General features: G+C 39.5%; 1 protein-coding gene across 1 annotated transcript in view; it reads left to right on the forward strand.

Annotated features, from left to right (window-relative positions):
- Positions 1-20,321, forward strand: part of DROSHA (drosha ribonuclease III) — a 246,149-nt gene that overhangs the window by 174,906 nt on the left and 50,922 nt on the right. Inside the window, exons 23-27 of the mRNA XM_007951608.2 lie at positions 2,666-2,768; positions 8,089-8,159; positions 14,669-14,713; positions 16,656-16,813; positions 17,851-17,956. Coding sequence (XP_007949799.2) covers positions 2,666-2,768; positions 8,089-8,159; positions 14,669-14,713; positions 16,656-16,813; positions 17,851-17,956 — 483 coding nt within the window. The remainder of the gene's footprint in view (positions 1-2,665; positions 2,769-8,088; positions 8,160-14,668; positions 14,714-16,655; positions 16,814-17,850; positions 17,957-20,321) is intronic.

A 20,321-nucleotide genomic window follows, 5' to 3' on the forward strand; every position in this document is an offset into this window, starting at 1 on the left:
TCATTATAAATCGTTACATCTTGTAGACCTTTGCGTTTGCTCAATTGTGGGTGGAACTGTGACTCTAAGTTCCCCAACACTGAGGAGCCACTGGGAATACTTTTGTGAGTTTTCTATAACTTTTGCCTTAAGTGATTTTTTCATTTTGTTATAAAAGTTGGAATTTGAAAGAAAAGAGTAGATAAAAACCCATCCCAGTTTTATTCCCAGGTTCTTAATTTGATCTTGCCAAGGCATTCATTATATTTAAAATGTGGTTAATTTTAGTCTGATTTTCATGTTAGAAAGAATGCACTGTTTTACTCTATGTAATATTAGCTTCATCGTTAACAATGGCAGGCATTGAACCAGTCTCAGGGGCATTAGGGAATATAAATAGTGATGCCTTAATGAAAAATTTTAGACAACAGGTAGGCTAAGCTTTAACAGCCTCACAAAGCATGAGGTGACTCTGTGAAACGCAGTGTAAAACTGCTGCAGGGTTCAGTTGATTTAATTATTAAAATGCTTTCCTGATATTTCATATAAATAAATGTCCATTGGAAAACATGTTAATGGATTATTCTCTTCCTCCCTCTTTGTTTCCTCTTCAGTTTAGTGTATAATAGAGTTGCATAATCTTCAGATAATTGAAAAGAAGGTGTGTGTAAAGCGGGGGAGATGGCCATTGCATGAAAATAAGCTGTTTCATAACAACACTGGGCTATGCAAAGCCATGCGTAACAACAGTCGTGTCCAGTTTTTACATTCAGGGATTTCTGTAAGATTTCCTCTACTCCACACCTAGGCTTTGACATCCCTGTTACTGCTCAAAACCTATTTGCTCAGGAGATGGTTGGGATGTCCTGCCTTTCTTGTATCTAGACTAGTGGTTCTTCACCCTGTGTGGGTGGGGAAATAGGTAGGGGATTGCTGACCCTCTTGAGAATCTAATGAAAGCGCTGCATGGGCTCCCCAGACAAATGAACATTTCAACACACACACAGTGGAACACCTCTGTCTCCTTTTTCAAAAAAGTCCCACTCATCTCTTTGTGAAGAAATAAGGATGTAGAATAGAGACTATAGGAAGTTGGGAAATTCGTGATATTCCAGAATACTTGTGTATAATATAAACTATGGCCGTCCACTCTCAGGCAGGCTTCAGAGATATAAAACAGTTGAATTTGCCCTGTGAAATTATGAAATGGGTAAAATTTATATATTCTGGTACAAACTCGTATACTTTGGGATTGATTTTTAAAAAGAACTGTTTTCTGCTGTTCTATTGGTGGTGGTCAACAGCTTCCATGTGAGAATTTTTATTTCATGAATTCCTAGCAATACAGAATGAAGAGCATACCTGTCTCATTTTTATTATCTCTGGCTTTTTCCAATATAATGGATACACACCAAGACACACACACACACAGTTGCAGTGTCTTTCCTCTGCGGGCTGATGAGACTCAAATTGTCCTTAGATTGTTCATTGGCTTGTGACATGTTCCCTCTTAGGTGGCATGGCTTTTCTTGGTAGGTATTTATTGAATTGAATCACATGGTAATGAGAACAGATTTAAGCTTCTTAAAAACATACAGTTGCAATGTTTGTGTCTTTCTCCTTTTGTGGAAAGAATTATTTATTCAATTTCAGGCGTATGTTAAAGCATACTGTACCTAGTTATAGAAGAATTGAGTTTATTTGTATGTTACGATACAGTAGGATTTTAAGTAGCTACAGAAATGAAGGGAAAGGGAAAATAAGAGGTAAAACAGTTAACTGAGGCTAGAGGTGGTCTCCACACACAGATGTATTCATGAGTCTTACACAGTTATTAGGTCTGGGCCACAAATTTGGCCGTATGTTTGAGGCCAGAGGGAAAAAAGTAAGCAATTCATTACACACAATATTCCCAGAGCCCTTAAAATAAGCTGAGAGTCTCATTGAGTCTTCAGAGAGGTACACATGGAAGCCTGTGAAAGTATACAAGTACAGACATGCAGGGCCCAGGCATCTTCACCAATTTTTAAATAAAGATTTAATAGTAATAAGAGTAGCATTTTGAATGTTTTGAGGACCCCCCCTTTACTATAGCATTTAAAAATCTCTTCTCTGTGGTATAGACATCAGTAACATATAACTGTAATCAAAGAAATAAAAAAGACTTGTAAAACTTTAGGTTGAGTTTATGGCTTCCTAGACTTTTGGGTGAACCCAGGGGCCCACAGTTTTATAGCAGAATCTTATTCCAACCTGAGCTAGTGGTTAGTCTGAGTTTGGAATTGGATAGCTCAGTTGTGATACATTCTGAGCCCCCTTAAACTATCAGTTTGTAGAAGCTTTGGGGAGGAGTCAAAGTTAGTCAGAGTTCTTAATGAATGGTAGACTACACTCTCCTAATATATTAGCAGGAGCCCTGGTGATGTAGTGCCTAAGGCATTTGAGTGCTAACCAGAAGGCTGGTGGTTCAAACCCACCAGCCACTCCTCGGAAGGAAGACTGGGCAATCCACTTCCGTAGAGATACCGCCTCGGAAACCCAAGGAGGGGTCTCTATGAGTTGGATTCAACTTGACAGCAGTGAGAATATATTAGCATATTTGTAACAGCCCCTCTCACCAGGAGATACTGAGTTATTAGTTATGATTTTCTCACTATCTCACTTTTTGTCATTTTGAATTTTGCAGAAACTTGAACTGGACCGATTTATGCTTTACGCTCATGGACCTGACCTTTGTAGAGAATCAGACCTTCGACATGCAATGGCTAATTGTTTTGAGGCGTTGATAGGTAATTGCTCTTCCTGTAATAAAGTTTCTTACATGTCTAAGATGTCTGGAGAACACATAAAAATCAGAATTGAGATTTGGGGCAGAATTATTTGTTCCCCAAGCGTATGAAATGCCCAGTACGACACCCATCACAGTGTGTTGTATGTAGTTAATTTCATCCTCCAGAGCAGAGATGGTGCTCATTCTGCTTTATGTTCTTGGCACCTGAAACAGTGTGGGCTCCAGACATGATTCAGGGTCACACACATAAATGAACAGAAATTAGGATGCTGGTGAGGCAAAGAAACATTTAAAAAAAAAAAAAAAAACAGCTGGAAGTAGGTGATAGTATATTAGTATTAGTATATCTCATAGACAGGAAACTGAGGCTCAAAGAGATGAAGTAACTTGGCCAAGACACAGAGCTGGCAAATGATGGGACTGGAAATTGAATTCCATCTGCTGGCTCTGGAGCTAACCCTAAATGATACCTGTCAGAAATATCCTGTGTACAGATGTGTTCTGTACACATAAATTTAACGTTTTAAATTCTTCTCAAGATTTTCTGATTTAAACATATTGAAAACACAACATTTTTAAATCCCAAGACTTGAGTCTGTGTAACTATTATTTATTCACTAGAAGCAAGACTGCTGCAGACACGTGACTTCCTTGGGTTCTTCTGTCACTGCAACCATGCAGTTAGCTGTTGGTACAGGAAGCTTAGGAGGAGTTAATTACCTGGTGATTGCAAGTATGTTTTACAATTAAATGTTACAGTAGATTGACAGCTTCTTGATTTTTTTTTCAGATAAATGATTAAGTACATTTTATTTTTCAAAAGCCTTTGTACTTCCTTATCATTTGTGCCCTCTTCCTTTGAAAATGAAAATAAAGGTTTCCCTTTTTTTTATGCTAATTGTGGTAATGAGAGATGTTTAATAATTATCCGTAGTCTTTTCACAGTGATGTCTGTTTCTCACAGATATGCCTATTTAAGTGAGTTTGTCACATGGAATTACTGTGATCTGTACACATGATATTTTTGACAGGTAGTGTTAGGGTTGGTTCCAGAGCCAGCAGCAGAATTCAATTCCCAGTTCCTTCATTTGCCAACTCTGTGTCTTTGGCAAGTTATTTCATCTCTTGGGGCCTCAGTTTCTCCATCTTTGAGATTGAGATAGTGTCATCTATATCACAGAGTTGTTGGAAGGATTTTAATATTAAATTCTGACAGCATTCATTCTAGAGCAAAGTTCCACTATCTTAAACACTCCTCCAAATCACCTAAGACAAGCCCAAATCCTTTAAGCCTTTTCTAATACCCTGTTAACTTCAGTGTCACATATAGGTGAAGATAAGAGTGTGCAAATGCTTTGCAAGGTGCCTGGAGTAAAAGTAGCCACCAAGCCGCTCCTCCTCCTCCTCTTTTTATTATTATTACTATTATAAAGAATGACAGATTGGAGAGGAATGGCATGGTAATCATCGTCAGAAAAAAATGTGTCAAAATCTATCCTGAAGTACAGTGTTGTCAGTGATAGGATAATATCCATATGCCTGCAAGGAAGACCAGTTAATACTACTATTATTCAAATGTATCCACCAACCACTAAAGCCAAAGATGAGGAAATTGAAGATTTTTACCAACTTCTGCCATCTGAAATTGACCAAACATGCAATTAAGATGTATTGATTATTACTGGTGATTGAAATGTGAAAGTTGGTGTGGTAGTTATGGTTATGTGTCAACTTTGTGGGCCTGGTTTTGAGTGGCTGGACAGCTGGTTGTAGTTATTCCCCAAGATGAGACTGACAATCAGTTCCATGGTGAAATCTACCATGAGCAGCTGAGTAGCTGCTCTAGGGATGTGATCTGCTTCATGTATATAAGGAAAAATATTGAGAAAGGTCTCTGCAGGTCTTTGGCACACTTGGACCCTGCATGTAGCTCAGTCTTCATTTAGCAGCCTGCCATGTTTCCTGCTGATCTTGGGACTGGTTCTGGACCTGAACTAGTGGCCTGCCATGTTGTTTGGTAATATTGGGACTGTGCCATTTTATTTACAAACCTTGGGCTAGCCTCAGCAGCGAGAAGCTGCCTGAGTAAAGAGACACCTCTAGCTCCAGTGGGCTGGGAGCAAGAGGCAGAGCTGAAGCCCAAGGTCGAGGGGCTTTCACCCAGCCCCTAGAGCTTGGAACTTTGAACTCGGACTTCTGGCCTCCTAAACTGTAAGAGAATAAACTCTCGTTTGTTTAAGCCATCCGTTTGTGGAATTTTCTATTACAGCAGCACAAAGTAACCAAAACAGTTGGAAACAAAGAAGAATCACCGGTAGTTGGAAAATTTGGCCTTGGTGATAGAAATTACACTGGAGATTTCATGATAGAATTTTGCAAGACCAATAAATTATTCATTGCAGATACCTTTTCAACAACATAAATGGTGGCTATACATGTGGATCTCACCAGATAGAATACACAGGAATCAGATCAACTATATCTGTGGAAAGAGGCGACGGAGAAGCTCAATATCTTCAGCTTAACCAAAGCCAGGAGCTGACTGTGGAATATACCATCAACTTCTTATATGAAAGTTCAAGTTGAAGACAATTAAATCAAGTCCTTGAGAGCCAAAATATAACATTGATTATATCCTGTCTCAATTTAGAGACATCTGAAGAATAGATTTCACTTACTTAGTACAAATGACCAAAAACCAGAGGAATTGTGGGATGACGTCATACATGAGGAAAGAAGAAGGTCATAAAAAGGCAGCAAAGGAAGAAAAGACCAAAAGGGATGTCAGAAGAGATTCTGAAACTTGCTTATGAACAGGGAGTAGTTAAAGCAAATGGAAGAAATGACAAGATAAAAGAGCTTAACAGATTTCGAAGAGCAGCTTGAGAAGACATAGTCAGTTATTATAATGAACTGTGTAAAGACCTGGAGTTAGAAAACCAGAAATACCCATTGAGATGTTTAAACAATTGGATCCCCCACTGGAGGCACTCACTCAGTTATGCCAAGAAATTTGGAAGACAGCTACCTGGCCAACTGACTGGAAGAGATCCATATTTGTACCCATTCCAAAGAAAGGTGATCCCACAGAATGCAGAAATTATCAAACAGCATCATTCATATCATAAGCAAGTAAAATTTTGCTGAAGATAATCCAAAAAATGTTGCAGCAGTGTATTAACTGGGAACTTCCAGAAATGCAAGCTGGATTTAGAAGAAGACATGGAATGAGGGATATCATTGCTGATGTCAAATGGATCTTGGCTGAAAGCAAAGAATGTTTACTTGTGTTTCATCGACTATGTAAAAGCATTTGACTGTGTGGATCCTAACAAATATTGGATAACATTGCAAAGAATTAGAGTTCCAAAATACTTAATTGTGCTGTACATAGACCAGGAGGCTGTCATTCAAACAGAGCAAGGGGATACTGCATGGTTTAAAATCAGGAAGAGTGTTCTTCAGGGTTGTATCTTTTCACTAGGCTTATTCATTCTGTATGCTGAGCAAATTATCTGAGAAGCTGGACTGTTTGGAGAAGAGAGTAGCAAAAGGATTGAAGGAAGAATCATTGACAACCTATGATATGCAGAGGACACAACCTTGCTTGCTGAAAATGAAGATGACTTAAAGCATTTACTGATAAAGATTAAAGACTACACAGTCTTAAGTATGGATTACACATCAACATAAAGAAAACAAAAATCTTCACAACTGGACCACTAAGCAGCATCACGGTAAGTGGAGAGAAGATTGAAGTTGTCAAAGATTTCATATTACTTGGTTCTATAATCAACACCCATGGAAGCAGCAGTCAAGAAATTAGATGTTATATTGCACTGGGCAGATCTGCTGGCAAAAGACCCCTTTAAAGCACTGAAGAATAAAGATATCTTTTTCAATATTAAGATGTGCCTAACACAAACCATAGGAGCTCTGGTGGCGTAGTGCCTAAGGCATTTGACTACTAACCAGAAGCCTGGCAGTTCAAACCCACCAGCCACTCCTTGGAAGGAAGATTAGGCAATCTATCTGTAGTGATACTGCCTCAGAAACCCAAGGAAGGGTCACTTTTAGTCAGATCCGACTCGACGGTGGTGAGTTTGTTTCATTGTGAATGCAAACTATGGTATTTTCAGTTGCCTCACATTCATGTGAAAGCTCAACAATGAATAAAGAAGACCGAAAAAGAGTTGATGCTTTTGAGTTGTGGTGCTGGTGAAGAGTACTGAATATAACATGAATTGCCAAAGAATGAACAAATCTGTCCTAGAGGAAGTACATCCAGAATGCTCCTTGGAAGTGAGAATGGCCAGACTTCATCTCACCTACTTTGATCATGTTGTCAGAGGAACTATTCCCTGGAGAAGGATATCATGCTTAGTAAACTAAAGGGTCAGCAAAAAAGGGGAAGACCCTCAGTGAGATGGATTGACACAATGGCTGCAGTGATGGGCTCAGGTATGGCAAGCATTGTGAGGCTGACACAGGATCGGGCAGTGTTCCGTTCTGTTGTACCTGGGGTTGCTGTGAGTTGGAGCTGACTAGATGGCACCTAATGATGACAACCCAAGTATTAATGTATTTAGTCATCAAAAGCCCTGGTAACTTAAGTTTCTTAATATTTTACATGGGAAATAGGCGTCCTAAATACAAATGTAAAATATGGTTTCAAGAAAATATGACAGCCCTGCAAATGGCGCAGGACTGGGCATTTTGTTCTGTTATACACAAGGTCCCGTGATCAGAGCCAATTCAACAGCAACTAAACAACTCCGGGGCTATTTCAGTCTTCACACCTAGTTAGAATGTTACTGTAGTACTGGTTATGACTAATGCTGAATGTGTACTTAATTGTTTCAAATTAAAGACAAAGGCTGCCCTTCTCGTGCATAAAAGCCTTCATCAATCTAGACTCAGATTTTGTCTTTCAGGTATTTTTCTTTAGATGCCTGTCTGTATTTGGTCTAAAACATAAAGATAGACAATAAAAAGCATTTTCCCTAAAATCAGGTATTTGTGCCTAGTTCCCTTAACAACAAGGTTCATACTTAACACTCTTCAGGTAGTTCATATTTGACTTCTTGCATATATGGTATTAGATTTATATTTTAGTAAACTGAATTTTGTATCAGTCTAATGTATAATACAAAGCAAGCTAAAAGAGGGAAAACACTAGCTTTGAAACAATTGCTTCAGATCTTGTCAGTTTTTCGGTGTGTGGCTTTTGGCTTGCTTTTCTGCTTTTTATGGTGATATGTAATTTTCTCTGAATATTAATACAGCCTGCCTTTTGGCATCCTCTTCCTTTCATCTAGGAGCTGTTTACTTGGAGGGAAGCCTGGAGGAAGCCAAACAGTTATTTGGACGCTTACTCTTCAATGATCCGGTATTTGTCTGCAATCACTTGATTTCTCTCAGTTATGTGTCATTACAGGCAGTAGGATTTACACTAGTCTTGGTATTTTGAAGACAGTGGAGAAGAAACCAAGTATCTGTCTGTTGGTAGATTTCAAGTACATCAAAAACGCTTATTTATTTATGCTAGGAATTTTTCTTCTACCTGGAATTTCATCTTTCCTCATAGTCACTTGTAAATTTAATATAGTTATAAATATAAGAAGACTTTGCCTCATTTTGAAGTATCTTGAAGTTAATTATGATTTTATATTTTATAATCATTGGGTACCTCCCCTATGCAGGCTCAGTTGGCTTTTCTCTTTATGGTTTTTTAAAAATGTTTTATAACTTAGTAGACTCACTAAATGTATATTTATTTAGAAAGTCAGTTCATAGGGTGTGTCTGATAGGGCTATGAACAGAATGTAGAAGTGCTGGGGTTTTTTAGCAAATTATACTTTAAGAAAATATGATAGAATCTAAAATAGACTGTTAGTAACCAAAACAGTGTATTAAGCTATTAATATTGCTAAAGATACCTTTTTAATCTTGCATGTAATAGAGCATACTTGATGGTTTTTGTACCAAAACAAACCAATTTAACATTGAAAGGGAGAGGCGACTCTATTCCAAATGGAAATGTCATTATAATTGAATGAAATAGCCCTCCCGGAGTAATAAAGCACGTAGGAAGCCAGTGTTGTTAGCCTTTGTGAAACCTACAGCTTAAGTGGCTGTCAGATGCTATTACTGTATTACTTAGGATAGTTAAGAAGTAAACCAATCAATAGGTTTGAAAAACATGGTATAGACAATGTTCATACCTGAGGATCTGGCTTTTTCCTTTGTTTGGGGGAGATATGTTATGATTTTGGTGTGTGTGAATGTCCTTCTGATGGGGAAATTACATTATCTATAGACACACCACTTCCCCCATCTTGCCCTACACCTATAAACAAATGTGCATCTTGATTTATATCTGTAGCAGATGGCATGCATTTTAAGACTTCTTTCTCAAGTCTTAAAATATCTGTTTTGGCCTTTATCTTTTGTTGGCAATTTCAGCAACTTCTTTCTCGGGCTTTCTTCCTCCATTGCCTGAGTCCTCCCCACCCCCTAAACTCCTTTCCCCCCTTGTCCTGTCTTACCCACACCCCCTTATCCACCTTATGTTTCTCTTTTCCTGAATTACATGCAGTTTTACACCTTGTGTTCTTAATTGCATCAGAGTTTTTATTTAGATTCCTTTCTCTCTTTAAACAGCTTTTTTCCCACTTGTGTACTTAGCAAGCTTATCTTGTATTTCCAGTACCTAGTGCAGGGCTGCCATGTGCTGTATTTAATAAATATTTGTTAAAGAAGGAAATGAATAAAGGACTAAATGTAAAAACAGAGTCTGAACATTATCTTACAAATGGGACGTTTGAGATTCAGAATTTGTTTCGTGTGTCTTTTATGAAGCGCATCAGGGCTCAGTGACACGTGCTCCTTCAGCATCAGCACTTTCAAGTACACTTGGACTTCCAGACTTGTTGGATGTCTCTATATTCGTTTACATCTCTTAGCATTAGCGTGAGAGACATCGGTGAACCACAGTACTTTTTTGCATGACGGTATAGGAAGTGTGTCATCAGCCAGGGATGACCCACACACTGACAGAGTCAGACTTACTGAGTGGTGCAGTGAAGGTGGGCACTTTAATCAGAGGGAGGACGGAGTGTCCTTTTTAAGCCTGGGTTCATGCTGCGGGACTCTGATGAGGGGCTGCAGAAGCAGAGGTCAGTTCTTGGTTGGTTGTCTTTCCTGAGCCCAGATTAGGGGAAGCAGGGATTAATTTGGCGTCAGGTGCTGTCATGAAGTGAGGGCGGTTTAACACTTGAGTATCTCCAGTGATCTTTATTTAGGAGATGAGAAATAATGAAGCAGGTCAGAGACAACATTGGCAGAATCAGTAGTCACTCGGAGAGGGGGTCACTGTGGCCTTTGATAGCTGCTGTGCGACCTTGAGGGAAGCATGGTTTCCTGTTCACTTCACAGCTGCCTCTGTCTCTGGCTATCCTCCCAACCTGATTAACAGCAGGGCTGTTTTCACTTTCTCAGTCTGAACTGACTTTACTCTTCTAGCCCCAGACACTTTTTACTCTTAAATAGTATTTTAATCTTTCAATATTTTAAACTGCTGTTTCTTCATGGTTTCCCTAGTGCATTCATACCCGTGGTTTCGTTTAGATCGTCTTGATAATCCTTTAGCAAGGTAATGAGTTGCCATTGAACCAGGTTGGCTTGTGGCAACCCCACGCTTCCGAGTAGAGCTATGCTCAAAGGGTTTTCAGTGGCTGACGTTTTAGGTGAATCACCAGGCCTCTCTTCTGAGATACTCCAGGTGGACTCGAGCTGCCAGCCTTTGGATCAGCAGGTAATCACTTTCACCGTTTGCACCGTCTAGGGACTCCGTTAGAAAGCTAGGAGGTATTGTTTTGTCATCTTTCCTATTCTCCCTGTTTTGTTTTTTCTTTGCACGTCCTGTCTGTGGTCACACTCCCAGGATCTCTGGTTCAGTCTTTCCCTGGACAGCTTCACAAGCCTGTTTCACAGATACCTCCTGTTCAACCAGGTTATTGTCTGAACCCATCGCTTTTAGTCCACAAGCACGTTTCTCCCCTTTATTTTTATCTCTCACTTTATCATCTCTCACTTGAACTATTTAAGTGGTTGTCATTCCCTGTGGTAGTTAAGGTTGTGTGTCAGCTTGGCTAGGCCTGGCTTTGAGTGGCTGTGCAGCTGGATGTAGTTATTGCCTGAGATGAGATTGTAATAACCTCCATGGTGGATTCAGCTGTTAGCAGCTAAGTAGTTGGAGGATAGTTAACTTCAGGTTGTGGCCTGCTTCCAGTATATAGGAAAGTTTGTGAAAAGGTCTGGAGCTTTTGGGCACACTTTGGGCTCTGTTGCCTGCCAATCTTGGGGTTGTTCCTGGACTTGAACCAGTGGCCTGCTGTGTTGCTTGCAAATCTTGGGTTCATCAGCCTCAGTAGCCAGCATCTGTGTGAGTTAGAAGATGCCTCCAGCTCCAGTGTGCCTGGAACAAGAGGCAGAGCCGAAGACCAAGGTTGAGGGGCCTTTACCAAGACACTAGAGCTGGCACTCTGAATTCAGACTTTTAGCCTCCTGTACTATAAAAGAAGGAGCTCTGGTAGTGTAGTGCCTAAAGCACTTGACTGCTAACCAGAAGGCTGGTGGTTCAAACCCACCAGCCACTCCTTGGAAGGAAGATGGGGCAATCCACTTGCGTAGTGATGCTGCCTCGGAAACCCAAGAAGGAGTCGCTATGAGTTGTGTCCGACTTGACAGCACATAACAATAACAACAACATACTATAAAAGAATAAACTCCTGTTGAAGCTATCTGCTTGTGGTATGTCTATTAAAGCAGTACTAGAGAACTAAGACACTCCCCAATCTTTTAGTTCGTCATTGATACTACATTTCGTGTTGTCTTTTTAATGCACTGATTTGGTTATGGCCTTTCTTGCTTAAAATTTCTTTATTTATCATCTACCAAAATGTAGACTACACAGCAGACCATTTAATAGTTTTTGTAATCTGACTCCCACTTGGTTTTCTAATCTCCTCCTCAGCCCCTTTTACTCTGTTCACTAGGAATTGTTTTTTGTGTGTGTATGTGTGTGTGTGTGTGCTCATGTACTTTGAGGCATATTGTTTGTGCATTTATTTGCGGCCTGCTTATTTTTTTGTTGTGAAAATATACACAATAAAATATACATTAATACAGTTTCTGCATATGTATTTCAGTGACATTAATTACATTGTTCCAAGTTGTGCCATACTTCTTATTGTTTTGCCCTGCTTTTGATTTTCAGCCTCTGCTGCTTTGCAAATTTCTTCTTATTCTTCAGGGTACATCTGAAGAACTAACTCCTTTTTAAAGCTTTATTGGAGACCCCAAGCAGAAGTTTCCTAGCCCCTAGCACATATCACTGTTATAAAACATATCCATTTACTAAACAATGCTCACTTACCTTTACCCTTCCCAGCTGTGAACTCTGAGGTCAAGGATAGTGTCTCATTCGTCTTAATAACACTACATAATAGGTATTCAATAAAAATATCTTGTGTGAATGAATGGCCAGTCAGCAATTAACATATTTGAGAATAGCAAAATGGAGGTAGGAAACTTTCCAAAAGTCCGTTAGGTAATAAATGGTAGAATTGGGATTCCAGTTTAGATCTTTCTCAGTGTATTTTCTCTGACACAATAGTGCAGGGTGTGCAGGGTGGACTAAAGGAAATGGGAGCAGTCAGATGGTCTAGTTATGAGGCATTATATCATTAAACCCGGATGGGTGGCAGCAGAAATCACAGTATTTCCAGTGAAAAGCACGAAGGAGAAAGATGAATTAGGATGTCCCTGAGCTTTGGAGATTGGAGTTAGTCGTCATTGTGGTTGATCATCATCACCATTAATAGCAGCATTTTCTAAGAGACAGCACTGAGCACTGGACTTGGTCCTTTGAATGTAGCATCATAGAGCATTTTGAATTAGGTATTGTGATTATCTTTGTCTCACACTTGAGGAAACTGAGGGTTGGAGAGGTTGAGTTCTTTGCCAACATAGAATCAAGATTAAACCTAGGGACTCTAACTCCCAATCCTGTTGTCTTCCATAACGTGACACTCCCTATTTTAAGGTGAATGGTGAAAAATTACCATTCAGTCACGTTGGGTATGAGGTAAAGAATCCCCCATTGAAACAAAGTTATGGACTCATGGCTTCAATGAGAGGTCAAAACTGCAGCAGAGATGAATGAGTATCCAAATTGCAAGAGCTTAGTGACAGCAATGAGGATGGTGGAATTCTCCGCAGAAGAGGAGAATGACTAGATCAGGGAAGGGCCTGACATTTCACTTAGGGTGGAGGGAAGGGAAGCATTGAGAGAACCCAGAGGAGGTGGCAAGGAGAAAAAGATGAGCAGTGTAATTCATGCCACACACAGATTTCAACAGAAGCGTCTTTGAACTGGTCAAGAGAATTACTTTAAAATGCCTTAAAGTCAGTGTTGGATTACCCAACAAGCAAGGTAAGCAGGGGCTTACTTGTGCTTACTTACTCATCTGTAGTGAACAGTTTCACATTTGTTACCACGTCAGAGGTTCACCTTCTAGGCACAGCTGGCATCTGTCAGCACCTTCCTACAGAACCAAAGCTTCGTTTAAAATTTATAGTCTCTGTCAGGGACACAGTACCCAGGAGGCAAGGTAAGCACGGGCTTACTTGTGTTTTCTTACTATTCATTACAGATTAGTAAGTAAGCACAAGTAAGCCTGAGCTTATCTTGCTTGTTGGGTAATCAGCTCCTGCTTAAAAGAAAGTTATTCACAAACCTTTTATTGTTGGCAAAACAACAACAAAAGAAAACCTCAAAATTTAAGTGTATTTTATTAACACACAAGTTGTACAAAAATACTGGGTATTTTACTTTATCATCATGTGTATCACAAGTGATACTAAATTTTCCAATGTCCCTCCTAAAAAAAAAAAAAAAAAAACTTTATAAACATAAGTTCTTCCTTGTTTTTTAAAATTTTTTATTATTTCAAAAATCTAACATCAAGGCCAGAAAGTTCAGTAAAAGGCTCCCTAGAGTCAAAAGTAAAGGAAAAACACCATTATCCTCAGGAAATTCTAACTGCTTCTAGCTTGAACTCAGTGGGTAATGTAATATAGTGGGGTTTTTCTGTAAAGTTCATTCATTCCCATATATCAAGTAAACATTTGTAATGAGCCACAATTAAGAGTGTGGCCTCATTAAAGTAAGAGCATATGAACTAGATAGTGTTTCTTGCTCCTCTCTTAAAATGGCTCATATGATGATGAGTTAATGGCCAAAATAAGGGGCATTTGAGATGAGTTTTAATTACAGAAGGCACAGCTGATGTATATTTCTGGGGATTGGTGACCTGAAAAACATGGTGAAAGCTGCAGCTTAATCCAGTGGATTGTTGTTATTGTTATGTGCCATCGAGTTGGACCCGACTCATAGTGACCTGCCTTGGGTTTTGAGGCAGTATCACTATGGAAGTAGATTGCCCCATCTTCCTTCCGAGGAGTGGCTGGTGGGTTTGAACCGTCAGCCTTCTGGTTAGCAGTCAAGTGCCTTAGGCACTACTCTACCAGAGGTTCCCCAAATACAGTAAATACTTTAAAACTAAGTTTTAATTTTGAAAGGTATCTTTGACTTCTTAGGGCTGGAGATGGCTCCCCCCACCTCCAGCTTAATAGGCTAACTAGAGTCACTGAAGGCAGTTTTGAGTGGTGAATACACTTTAAAAAAATTCATTTGCTAGCACTATTGAATTTGCAGTAAGTGGAGTGAGCATCTGAAATAGTTCAGTATTTCAAATAATGACATTTTATTTAGTGGTCTAGGGTGTGTTAAATGGCTCCCTTGGGCATTAAAGGCATCACTCCGTTTTCCAGGACCTGCGTGAAGTCTGGCTCAATTATCCTCTCCACCCACTCCAAGTAAGTATGACCTTCCCATCTGCAGCGAGCTTTATAGCTCCTGGTGTTTGTTTTGTTAGTTTGTCTTTTTTTTTCCCCTCCTTCATTTATCCTCTGATTCTCTTCAGTAGCATCATGATGTTCAGCTGTGGGGTCAGAACTGGAAAACGTTGGAGCCAACAGTCCAGAGAACCTATGCATGTTGTTTTCATGGCCTGGGCTGGGGAGGCAGCACTGGGAGTTAGTTGCCTTCCCTCGCCAGGCAGGTAGAGCTGCTGGCAAAGTGATGTTTTACCAAAAAAGAAAAGTGATATTTAAAGCATAATATTTTGACTCCAGGATATCTACAAGCCTGCTGTTACAGAGAAAATAATGTGGAAACAAGTCTGAGCTTGTTGAAAAAGTAGAACAAATACTAAAATAACATTGCTAAATTGTAACCTAATTTGGATCTTAGACATTGAGGGCTTTGACTCAGGTTGCATAAAACACATAGTTGTTGTTGTTAGGTGCCATCGAGTAGATTCCAACTCGTAGTGACCCTGTCTACAACAGAGCAAAACACTGCCCTGTCTTGCTCCATCCTGCATAAAACAGACTGTAAACTAAATAGTATAGAGTGGTGACTTTTTCCTCATGGTTTCAGAATTTTAAGGATTTAGGCACAGTGACATCCTTTTCCCCAGTTAGTTTAAAATTCTTACTATTCTTTCCTTTTAGTTGTTTTACTTTGGAGATATATATATACATGTGTGCATGTATGTATGTGTGTGTGTGTGTGTGTATATATATATATATACACACACACACACACACATACATACACATATACACATATGCATGCATATTTATATATGTGTGTGTAAGATAAATACGATAAATACAATAATCAGTAGTGACGGAACTCTCATGAGATACTTTACAGTAATAAATGGCATTAAATTAGAGTATTTAAAAAATATTGTATTAACAAAAATTAATGATTGAAACTTGCCTAAAGTGGTTGAAAATGTTGGTTTTAATTATACTTTTCATATTTATTTGCTACCAGTTGTTAAAGGCTCATTGTTCTCCAGTGTGAGCAAAATCCATGTGATGATACTCATTTGCCAAAATGGAGCTGGTTAAAGCATTGGGCTGCTGACCAGAAGGTTGGTTGTTCATACCCTCCAGCCACTCCATGGGAGAACGATGAGGTGGTCTGCTTCCATAAAGATTTCTAGCCTTGGAAACCCTATAGGGGAGTTCTACCCTGTCCTATAGGATCACTCTGAGTTGGAATTGACTTCGTGGCAGTGGGTTTTGTTTTCATAGAGACCCCTTCTTGGGTTTCTGAGGTGGTATCTGTATGGAAATACATTGCCCAGTCATCTTTCCGAAGAGTGGCTGGTGGGTTTGAACCGCCAGCCTTCTGACTGGCAGTCAAATGCCTTAGGCACTATACCGCCAGAGCTTCTAAAAATAGATTGATCCCTAGAAGCATACAGTAGTCAAGTTGCTGTAATGCAGTGGTTCTCAAAGGGCGGTTCCCAGACTGGCAGCATCTGAATTAGCTGGGAACTTGTCAGAAAGGCTCATTCTCAGGAAACTCTGGGGTACCACCCAGCCATCTGTGTTGAACAAACCCTCCGGGCATTGGGATAAATGTGAGGTTTGCTTCAGTAGATACAGTGTTTCCCACCAGCTGTTCTTCAGCTTGCATCTTCCTTAGAATTTTGATGGACGGCACTTGGCCTTAAAGTGTGTTAGAAAATTGAGAAACATTATTTGAGTCTTCTTTAAATGTTAGGTTTGTTTACCATTATAAGAGATGAGAAAGATACTTACGTGTTTTATGGGCATTTCAGAAATTCTGGCCCATGGGAAAGGAATTTTACAGAGTACTTTTTATCCTAGAATTGATACTTACTAATATAACTAAAGTTGTACTGCGTGATTTTATTTTATTTCTCTTTCCCTGTAGCTACAAGAGCCAAATACTGATCGACAACTTATTGAGACTTCTCCAGTTCTACAGAAACTTACTGAGTTTGAAGAAGCAATTGGAGTAATTTTTACTCATGTTCGACTTCTGGCCCGAGCCTTCACATTGAGAACCGTGGGGTTTAACCATCTGACCCTGTGAGTGAGGAGCACCCCTGTAGTCCCAGCATGACTGCTTCGAGGAAGCAGCCCCAAACCTGTGCTGCCATATGCCCTTCAGAGGAGTGGAGATTTCACCCATATCCAGGAAAGTCACCTTGTGGGATGGACGGGCAGCCGGACCCTGGTGTGAACCGGGGGTGTGCTCCAGCCCACTCTCTGTGGTCCAGTTGTCAGGCGACTTGTTTGTTCATAAATAGAGAAGAAACGTGAAGAAGAACGTTAACAACTTCTTCTGTAAAGGGACAGATATTAAATATTTTAGGTTTGCGAGTCCTGTGGTCTTTCCTGCAGCAATTCAGCCTTGCCGTAGGAGCATGATAGCAGCCATAGATAAAATGGGAATGAATGAGTATGGCTGGGTCCCAATAAAACGTTAAGTACAAAAGCAGGCCATGGGCTGGATGTGGCCTTCCAACCCCTCTTCTAGAGGAATGGTTTGAAGTTCAGGTAGTGAAATAAGAAATAACTAAATTTTATTTATTTGTGTGTTATTTTTTATTCATTTGTTTGACTCTTCTTATGAAATATTTGTAACTCTGCAAATTATGAAAGTTTAAGATTCTTGTCATGGATTTTTAAAGTATCCTTAAACTGAATTCCAGATCAGAGTAATGGAGTATATATTCCAAAAGAGAAGTAAAGTTTTAGCAAAGAAAATTCTTGGGCCTTTTTGCTTTGTTACAAGGTTATTCTTCCTGACTGGTTTATAGGATAATCTGCAGTGACTAACCTGGTACTTATCACCAGTCTCTATTTGAACAACTATTGAACCCTTCAATAGTACTCACTTTACTCTTCTTTGAAATTCAACCGTTAATGACTCAGATCTCAATGGAGAGGCCTTAGAAAACTGTATTTAGTTTTGTGCTTTAAAGTGCAATGAACATGTCACCTTTTTATATGATGCCTTTTTAAAACTCCTGGTTGTTTTTTCGTTTTTTTCTTTCTTTTTTTTTTTTTTTAATTCACAGATGTTTACTGATCTCTTTATGTTGTTTTCTTTCTTTTTTTAGAGGCCACAATCAGAGGATGGAGTTCCTAGGTGACTCCATAATGCAGCTGGTTGCTACTGAATACTTGTTCATTCATTTCCCAGATCATCATGAAGGGCACTTGACTGTAAGTGTGTTAAGTCACTCCCTCCACTATGAAGATTGTTGTTGTTGTTGTTGTTGTTAGGTGCCGTTGAGTCATTTCCAACTCATAGCGACCCTATGCACAGCAGAACAAAACACTGCCCGATCCCGCACCAGCTCCATGATCCCTGCTATACTTGAGCCCAACTATGAAGATTAGAAGAGGAAAATAGATGTTTATACCATGGGTGACCTAGTTCTTGGTGACTTTAGCATATCATATGGCTTTGTTCATTTCATTCATTTTGCAAATAGTACACAAAGCAATAGGTGATAAGAACTCATTATTTTATGGTCTGTCATTTAATCATCACCTACTGTGAAAGACATGAACTAGGCCTTATGGAAGGAGTAAAGATTAGTTGGCACCAAGTCTGTACATGGAAGTTTAGAAATTATTGCATGTATGCATGCATGACACCATTGAGTCGGATCTAACTCATAGCCTTGGGTTTCCGAGGCAGTATCACTACGGAAGTAGATTGCCCAACCTTCCTTCCAAGGAGTGGCACTATGCCACCAGAGCTCCTTAGAAATTATTAGAAGAGATTAAAAGTGTAAGTAACTACTAATACTACATCTTTAAGGAGTTCTGGTGGTGTAGTGGTTAAGGCATTTGGCTGTTAACCCCAGGGTCAGTGATTCAAACCCACCAGCTGCTCCATGGGAGGAAGGTTGGGCAATGGGAAGGATGAGACAATCTACTTCCATAAAGATTTACAGCCTTGGAAACCCAACGGGGGTCGCTATGAGTAAGAATCGACTTGGTGGCAGTGGGTTCGATTTTGTTTGTTGAATACTCTCTCTCTCTCTCTCTCTCTCTCTCTATATATATATATATGCATACTCACAAACACTTAAGTATGTATTAAAAATATAAAATAAGTACAAGGTAGAACATGGTAAATATTATAGGGAGGCCTAGATAAATTGCTACACTGATGCTACTTGGGAAAGTCAAGATTTCTTCTAGCTAAAGCGTTCAAAGAAGGTTTCAAGAATGGATGATGTTTGAGCTGGGCCTTAAACATGCAGAGGATTTAGCCACTGGAAATTGGTCAGTGGGAGGAAATGTCTATGCAGAGACTTTCCACATACTGGGCTGCAGAAACAAGGGCTCAGTGTGAAAATTGAGAAGGGAGAGAGGCAGCAGTGACTCAGTTTGCCTAGAGCATGGTGGAATTGAAAGGAGTTACAAAGATAAGGTTTGATTTATGAACAAAGTGAAATGGCCCCCTTTCCTCCCACTTTTATTTCATTTTACACAACTTTATTGAGCTTTCTTGTTTGCTCTGTACTGTTTTTACTCTTTGAAATCGATCAATAATATAACCGGAATGGTGAACAAAACATATCTAGAAGCCAGTCATGATGATGTCTCAAGGCACAAAGAATAACCTTTGAGAAGTCCCTCTAGAATTCGGCATTGAGAAGGCAAATACTTTGCTGGGCAAAGAAAAATAGTAGTACACTGTAAAATATTTTGTTAGTGAAGACTTTCTTCTTTATTATGTTTGAAGCAAGTAATAAAAGCTTTTCATACAATTTTTCATATAATTTTTATGCATGGTTTGCTTTGAATGGGATTGATTCTTATCTCTGCAACTGTAAGCCTTGGAAATAGGTTAGGTGAGACAAATATTGGAATTAGGGAGAATATGGTGAATGGACTATGTTTAGATGTAATTTTTCAGTGGAATTTATAAGGCCAACAAAAGAATGGTCCATTATTCATTTATTCAATAAACATTTATTGAGCTCCTACTAAATACCATGTCATACCAATAAGTGCTAAAGAATCCGCACTACTCAATTTAATTTTAAATTAACCATTTGATTATCATTTAAAAGTAATTGCCTTTGGGTGGACAAGAAAAGTACTTGCTTTTTAAATTAAAATTAAATTCTTAACTGGTTGAACCCCCAAGACTGTGGTCTTTACATACTCTTGTATCCTGGAACTGAACGCACCCCCAGGGAGCAACTTTAAGCCAAGCAGTAGACAGGCCTATAAAGGGAACAGTAACACCAGGCAGGAACAGTACTACTCAGAGCAGTCAACAGTACGGAACCACAAGGGCAGCATTTGCCCAAAGACAAAACTCAGAAGGCAGAAAGGGGCAGGAAAGGAGGAGGGATGGAAACAGGGAAGACAGGGAGAAAGTGGAACAATGCTGTTACACTGTGAAGTTTGCAACCAGTGTCACAAAACAAAATGTGGATAAATTGTTGAATGTAAAACTAACTTGCTGGAGGCGGGGCAAGATGGCGGACTAGGCAGAAGGATTGCACAGACCCTCTTCAACAAAGAAAAGGGAAACCAATTAACACAGACACAGAAGATAATC

Source organism: Orycteropus afer, unplaced genomic scaffold, assembly GCF_000298275.1.
Source record: "Orycteropus afer afer isolate SDZICR_OR568_19922 unplaced genomic scaffold, OryAfe1.0 scaffold00302, whole genome shotgun sequence".
Classification (NCBI taxonomy): Eukaryota; Metazoa; Chordata; class Mammalia; order Tubulidentata; family Orycteropodidae; genus Orycteropus; species Orycteropus afer.